This window comes from Adiantum capillus-veneris, chromosome 18 (genome assembly GCF_014529385.1).
Source record: "Adiantum capillus-veneris isolate H3 chromosome 18, ASM1452938v2, whole genome shotgun sequence".
Lineage (NCBI taxonomy): Eukaryota > Viridiplantae > Streptophyta > Polypodiopsida > Polypodiales > Pteridaceae > Adiantum > Adiantum capillus-veneris.
The window spans coordinates 30,830,917-30,839,052 of NC_140948.1; the positions used below are offsets into that span (position 1 = coordinate 30,830,917).

At 41.5% G+C, this 8,136-nt stretch overlaps 1 protein-coding gene across 1 annotated transcript; it reads left to right on the forward strand.

Moving 5' to 3' along the window:
• Positions 1 to 456: 456 nt before the first annotated feature.
• On the forward strand, positions 457 to 2,354 carry LOC147435427 (ethylene-responsive transcription factor ERF055-like). Its single transcript, XM_086488492.1, has one exon. The coding sequence runs from the start codon at positions 603 to 605 to the stop codon at positions 1,821 to 1,823; it is 1,221 nt and encodes a 406-aa protein (XP_086344618.1). The 5' UTR covers positions 457 to 602; the 3' UTR covers positions 1,824 to 2,354.
• The last annotated feature ends 5,782 nt before the right edge of the window (positions 2,355 to 8,136 follow it).

An 8,136-nucleotide genomic window follows, 5' to 3' on the forward strand; every position in this document is an offset into this window, starting at 1 on the left:
TTTTCAATCATGCTCAGGTTGGTTCATAAATTAATCGACACGAGAAGTCATCACATATCAAACTATTGTATACAATGTATACATAATGCAGCCCATGACGTCACTTTTGGACTTTTGGATAAAAGCCCGTCCCGGGAAATGAGTTTGACCTCCATGACCAATCAGCTTCTGACAGCGCATCAAAAGCTTGCGGCTGCAGAAAAGGTAAAATTTTGCTCGGAGGACACGTGTCCAGAAGGCAACGGGCAGCTGTCGGGAGCTCGGGGACACGTGTTGAACGATAAGAGGCGTAGAAGACAGTGATTGGACACGTGTCAATGAATCAGCGGCTGGAAAGACGATGAGCGTTCGGACACAGCTAACGAAGACAAAGATCTCCATCTTTAGGCCTTTCATTACCACACAGGAAGCACGCATACTGCATATAACCATCAGGTACTTAAAAGCAGCGGAGCATACACAACTGCTTAAAGCCATTGATCCAACCACCAGAGGATACACACACATACAAAGAGAGACGCACCATACACAAATATCTCTCTCTCTCTCTCTCTCTCTCTCTCTCTCTCTCTGTACACAATCAAAGTGCTCTGTTCCTGTACATGGCCCAATGCGCAGGTCCCTTCCCCTGCATATCCAATCTCACAGATTGGCTCTTATCCAACGATGGCCTCCATCCCCCTGGCAATGAGCTCCAGGATGCGGTTCGCCCTTACACCAGCTGCTCCTCTGTCCCCTGCCTCTCCGGCGTCGCTCCAACCAGCCCCGATTCCTCGTCCAGCAGCTCTTCTAGCTGTCTCAGCACAATTGAGGATGTGGGCTGCTCTCCTCACGGCCCCTCTTCTTGTACAAGCTCCACATACTGCAATGCCGATCAATTGCCCACATACGCTCTCAATGACATATCCCAGATCTACCTCAACTGGATTTCGTCCACAGGTTGCGACCGGATCTCACCAATGCCCCCTTCACAACCAGTGCAAGACCCCCGATACATGTCATATCGCGCGCCTGCTTGTTGGCTGAATGCATCGCTGAGCATCCCACCTATCTCTGCCTTTCACGGAGGTAATTCTGACCCAAGACTCAGCTTTCTCTCCTTGGGCCCAAAGGCTATTCCCATGAAACATGTGGATAGGAAACCCATGAAGCTATACAGGGGTGTTCGCCAACGCCATTGGGGAAAGTGGGTCGCAGAGATCAGACTTCCCCGCAACCGAACAAGGCTATGGCTGGGAACATTCGACACTGCCGAAGAAGCCGCCCTTGCATATGACCGTGCAGCTTTTAAGCTTCGGGGAGACCGAGCACGCCTCAATTTCCCTGCTGCTTTGCAGCGCACATCTGTGCCATTGAATGGCTTTGTGTTGAGTGAGAGCACAATAATCAATCTGGATGCCAAGCTTGAGGCGATAGTAGCCGAGCAAGCTACGAAAGCAAAAGCGAAGCATCAGGAGAAGCGGCAGCATGCTGGAACATCTTGCAATGTGTCAGACAAAGCCAAGGGTGTGGCAAAGCACAGAAATGGCAAGACACAAGATGCTATGGAATTGTCAGATCTGGATGATTTGGAAGAGGGTTCCATTATCCAATCCTTTGTGCAAAATGATGATTTTGTAGGCATTCCTGCAATTCTAACACCTCCCGAAGATAGTGGAGCCACAAGTTCTTCCATTGACGAAGCAGACGCCTTCATAGATTTCGAGAATTTGCTTAAACAGAGCTGGAAGTCTCCCCCTGTTCAGTCCACTCTTAGCTCGGCACGCAGTGTTGATATCGAGACCATATGGGATATCGTCTCGAAGTTGAATCCAAGTTTGTAACAGAGTAGCAATTCCTAAGCAGAGGATCATTTTGGGAACCCTAACTTTTTGAAGGGTGCCCAAAAGCCGTCCTCTTTTCGAAATGTTCATACAGAGCCTCATCTGTAGGATCTCCACATAGCCATGTGAATAGTTTACTCCTGTCGTAGTTTTCCGTCAGGCTAGACCACATGAAGATAAAATCAAGCGGCGTGTTTTTTTTTCTGCCCTTGGTTTCATCTCAATTAGAGTTTATCTGTACATCAGCATCCCAAATCCTTCATAGCAGCCACTGGTTCTGTTGAGTGTTTGGGGGAGTGAATAAATGGTTTATGTGAAACAGAGCAGCCATCTCTTTGTTACATGGCCCTGATTTTCATAGAGACGGAGTCACGGTGTCGATCTCTCAAGCACCGTTTTCCTGTAGCTCATCAGCTGTTTGAAACATTGTTGTGGCTGTGCTTTTTATTTCATGCCACACAATAACATCTTAACATCTCTGGTGCACTTGTAAATGATATATAATCAACCTTTCAGAGGTTATTTGTTTTTTATGCTCTCTTATGTTTTATGCATCATTGGCTTCACTTGATCCCTTGTTTTGCACTAAACACTAATCAATGAAACCGTGCTAGACGAGTAATCTCAAAATTCAGCTTCTCCTCATAGGACGGGATGTTGAGAGGAACACTACCATGCCTGATGCAGATCCTCTGGAATTGGATGACAAAATTATTGGATTGGCCAGTGAAGGGCATTGTTCTTGCCCCATCCTCAAATTAGATGAATTTTGTTTGCTCATGTAAAGTTCTTGCAGCTGATAAGATGCAACCCTAATTTCCTCCTTTGAAAACAACCTAGATATCATCTCGCTTTCCTGTTGGGACTATCCCTCCATAAGTGCACTTCAAGCGATGACATCCCAAACACAAAGCTCATTAAGAGCTTGTAAAGCTTTCATGAATACACTACACTTGGGGTCTACATGTTTGCAAGAGCAAGATATGCAATAGCCCTGCAAAACAAAAGCAAACTACATACGAAGTAGCAAGTACAACCGTGCATACCTTGCGGGATGCACTATCTACTGAAGCACACATTGGCAGGAGGAAGGAAAAAGTGAGAAAGAGAATGTGGCATGCACACCTCCTAGAGCAAAGTACTATGCAAGGAGAGTGGAGAAGAGTGACAAGAACACGATTCCCCCCCATACAGAAGTGAGCTTTTTTCTTTTACATGTATTTAGTTTATAGATGAATTTTGTAGCTCAAAATAGATACATTCCACTTTGGGTAAAATATAAGAATTGCCCTATATACAACAAAAATATATTTGTTCTAATAATTGGTGCACACCATCTGCAAAGAAGATATGGTTGTACAATGTAAACTTGAATCCATGGCCAACTCATCTTGCACTTACCCATTCATTGATCTGCTAAACGATAACGCCACATCATAGTATCGTAATAATTATATCAATCTTCAATGCACCATCAACGAAACCAAATCCAAAAAAACAATAAAAACATCCAAATATTCATTTTCACTACAATGTCAACCAAAGCATTGCCAAGCATGATGTTTTCTTCCGAAGAGTTCCTAACTAACAATCTCGTCACCTATCACCTTCTTGCATAATGCCACATGCCTTCAAGATGTAAGTATAGGTCATTGCATTGAGAGCCCTCTCTTTTGCATCCTTTGTAAAGTGCCTAGAGCTTCTTTGGGGTGATACCCGCCCATTCCGTCCATAATAAATAGTCCACATCTATTTTGTTCAGTTCTTGTAGGCCATACCGCATTTAATGAGAATCCCTAGCTCCACATTTGCTGAAAATAGCTGAGAGTTGTCTTCCCTAAACATGACCCCTCGTACCGCACCCTAACCTTATTGAGCATATCTTGCAAACATTGTATTCAACGAGAGTAGATAGCAAATGGGATGCTAATCAAGAGCTTCTGTGCTTTCAAAAGTATCCAAGGTTGATATTCTTGTGCAAAAAAGTATTGCTTCTAACTAACCACACATGTGATCACCCAAGAATAAGCATAGTTTAGAGGCCGCCACTTTGCATCCTCAATAGGGCATATGTCAAAGCCATATAGGTGGATGTAAAATGCAATAAGTACAATCCAAGAACTAAGAGTTGAGTCTCACATTGCTTTTGTGAGATTAATTGTTTTAGCATGTGAATTTACTAATTATGTGTCCCACTTGAAAAAAAAAAAAAAGCTATTGGTTGCACGTTTGTCTTCGAAAAGTAACTTTCCTTTTGAAAGATAAGCTATATGGAAACCATTGAACGCCGAATTCTCATTGGTTACACTCCCTATACAAAGGGTAATACAGAGAAAAACTCGTGTATGAAGGATGTTACAAGACTTTAAGATCTTGTCTCCTTGATTCTACTAATATGAAAGAAACTCAATGTGACCACTAAGTAGTAAAATCAAGTTAACGTTACAATTACCACAAATTTAATGCAGGTATCGGCTCTAACACGACGGAGCAAAGCAATCCAATGTAAATTACGATTGGTGTCGAGCTCAACATACACATCACTTACTCCCTAAGTATGGATTAACCCACTTTCATGAATAACAATTGCAAACATTTACTTTTTTCTCAAGAGTCCTAAACCTCATCATACTTTTTTTTGTCCACATAAGCTTCTTGCATTATGTCATAATCCTCCAAGAGGCCAGCATAAGTGGTTGAGTGTATATAAAAACCATCACTGCGTACTTGTAGTACTCTAGTCATTGTGCATATGTTCATCGTGGCATACATATTGGGCAAAGCAATGCCAACCACAAAACATTTTCCTAAGAGCCTTGACCAACAACTTTTTTTCCCGAGTCAAGTTCTTGCACAATGCCACATATCTTCAAGATGCAATCATAGTTAATCCCATTTACAAACAACCTCTTGCTTTGCATTCAACAAGAATACACTAGATCTTCTTTCCTCTTCTGACGCTGTATATATATTGCAACAAATGCAATTCAAGAGCCATTTTGGGTAGAAAGTACATGAGCTTGCCATAAGAATACATCGAATGTACGGGTGCCAGAAAATGCTTCTTTATTTGATCATCTTTGAGTTAATGTGTTGTTTGTGTGTCTGAGACCATGGACAATGGAGATGCCAAGAATTTATGGTTAAATCTACAGAAAAAAAGCACCGTCGATTTGGCTATTGATTGTGGAAGTGCAGTGTGTGTAAATGCCAAATAAAATGTGTTTGCATTGGCCACCTTTGCAGTTATTGCATCTTGTGTAGGCTCATAAGGTTATGTAGAGAAGCTATCAAATGCACTCGTGTGGGTAGAAATAAAGCTAAGTAGAATTTCTTTAAAAAATTGGTAGTCACGCCTTCTCAAGAATATTTGAAGACTAAAGTTGCAAACTTTTAGGCTCTCATTAGTTGGGTGATAATGCCCAAAGGAGTGATTAGAGTACATATCAAACCTTGAGAGCAATCCTTGCCACACAAATTGATTATGCACCACTTTGATCACTTATATGACAGAAAATAGAGGTATAACATGCACAAATGGCATAGCGGCACTACCTCCTCGGAGGTCGCACATCGGAGTGTTGTTTCTGTTTGGTCTAGCCAACTTGTGCAAGTCTTTTAGTTAGGGGACCACTTCTAATTCACAAATCGTCCCCTTAAGCCGTACTTGGTACTTATTATTTTCTTTGTCTACTCCTCTTGAGGTCTCTTGGTGCTCGGAAGAGTATAGGACAATTCTCCCTTGGCTCTTGTCTAGCCAATTTATACAAGCCTCATACTAAGGCACCATTTATGGGTCATAAGTTGAGGTTATCCCAGCAAGAGGCTCTCAAGCATGTGTCTTTCTCAAGTCACCCAATGTCTATTCTAAAGCCTTGGTACCATCTTTTTTCTTGTCCCGTCATAAATTTGTTTGCCCATGTCAATCTTGCATAATGCCACAATGTCTTTAAGATGTAAGCATGGGTGACTACATCTAGGGAAAGAAAAATTAACTCCATGTGCTTGGCACCCTCTTTTACTCTCAAATCTCAAAGCTTTGACTCCATTATACATAATGCAAGAGCCCCTATACCTGCACAAACACCATAGCTACCAAGACATTGGTATGTGCATAGTGAGAAGAATGAAAGATGGTGGAAGGAGGATACCTCCTCCTATATCACGTTGGTAGCAACAGTGCTACCACTACATAACATACAAATCCCATAGGGGGATCACCTTGTCAGTGCAAGATGAGGCAAAGAGCACGAGCTCAGAACAACACAAGCAACACATGTGCATCAATGGCTAGTGTTCATAAAAGGGTTGCCTAAGTTAAGCTGGTTTGAAATAAATCCCTCTTGGCCAATTTGGAAGAAAAAAAATGTGATTTATATAGGAAAATGGCTCAAAATTCTTGCAAATTCTGGCAATTCTCCTAGTATTTCAGTTTGTATCTTTACAAAGAGGAAAAGGACTTCCCAAACACAAATGCTAGTTATATTCTTCAAGGTTACTTTTCAATCTAAAGTTCACCTCTACTCCATTCATAATGCTATTGCAGTGCTATGCATATTTCTTAAGTTCCACCTCCGCTTGGAATTGAATCAGACATTACTATTATAAAATACAAAGCTTTTTTGCTACTCTTATGCTTGCTTCTGACAGAATTTGAGTTCTTTTTTTTATAAGAAATAAAGTGCATTGTTTGGACATCTTAATACATTGATTGCAACGTTTAAAAATTTTCTGACAAAAGACTTTACAAACCCCACAAGTGCCAACTTTGGGATGAAAGGCCTCCATTGCAAAAGGGTTCTGAATGTTTGTTCCAAAATGGAGCAAAGTCCATGAATGATGAGGAACTGTCTACTTATTATCTATAGGTGAATCTTTTGAGAGTCTTGCTTGACTTGCAAGGCAAAAACAAAGAATTTAGGCTCCATATTTTCAAAGTATTGTATGGCCTCCTTTCTTTTACTTGCAAAGGGGAAACATGGCACTCTCTATCAACAGCACGGTAGTGTATTAAACAAGATTTGCAAGATCTGACTATAAAATGGCTAACAATGTGCTTTTGCGCTGCTTTTTTCCAACCATTAATGGATTGCTGGTCATCTGTCAAGGGGAGACGAGAAAGATTGATTAGTTGTACGAGCAATATATTGTGGGGTAGGTGGGATTCTCTGTTTCTTTTTGGGGGGCTATTTAAAGAGAACCTCTGTATTGTTGAACAATGTCATTGTTTATTATATATTGTTAAACAATATGTAGTAAACAAGAAAAAACACCTTCAGTATGTGGAATGTTATCAGTAGGCACTTACTAGTAATAGGGAATGTAGGCATGGTTTAGAGTAACTCGGTGGGAGCTGCCATAACATCACTCTTGCCACTCCCAGCCTCTTTGCAGCATTTACTTCAGAGATCATCTGCTCCTTGCTGTTGAATGAGATAAATTTACTTGCAATGGTAACACCATAATACTGCCAATTTCGACAGTATCCAAGAATAAGGTGCACTACCTTTAGGACCAAATGGGATAAAAGGGAATCTTCACCGAAAGACCTTACCCATTGTACAACAATAACTGCCCAATAATTATAGCCCATCCTGACAAATCTTCTCGGCCCTTCAGCTTTCAGCCACCCTTCTTTGTACATACTTTTAAAGATACTAGATTTCTCCTACGTGCCTTTATGTAGCACATTTTGCAGACCACTACTTTGCATATATTGTCCCAGTGATCATGAAGAGCAAAGAGCGTGGTCATTCACCGTCAAACTCAACAGCATGACAAAAGTCAGGAAGCTTTATAACAATGTTGCCAAAGAGTTTCTGGCTCGCATTTCGGGCTCTACTAAGACTGGGCATGGTTGAAGGGATGGGACTGATAAATTGACAGCCTAACAAAATCGAGGTGGCTTTATGGAAAATTCCAAGCGATGCTACCAATGAGCCTCTGCTGCACCTTTTTGCGTATATCAAGACTGGACATGGTTCAAGGGATGTAGGAAATGGATTGAGATGAGACTATTCTCATTATCTTAGTGAAGAATGCACCATAAAATAGACCCAAAAACTTCTAGTGACTTGCCTTGTAGAAGCACTGTTCCTTGAATGTTTGGAGAATTCATACACAGCTTTTCGCACGCACTAGACTGTAATGGTAGTGGCACAACTTAGAGAAGCCTTTAGAATCAGCGTGCTGGCAGCTCTGGACCTCAGATAGATGTTTTGGTGCTTGAGAATAAACATCTGGTAAGTAGGTGTGATCCATGAAACAAAACTATGCCAACCTATATGCCTAATCTTTGCATCCATCCTACACA

Bases quoted from the DNA above. Each gene is read 5' to 3' on its own strand.
- LOC147435427 (XM_086488492.1), top strand. From the start codon at position 603: ATGGCCCAATGCGCAGGTCCCTTCCCCTGCATATCCAATCTCACAGAT.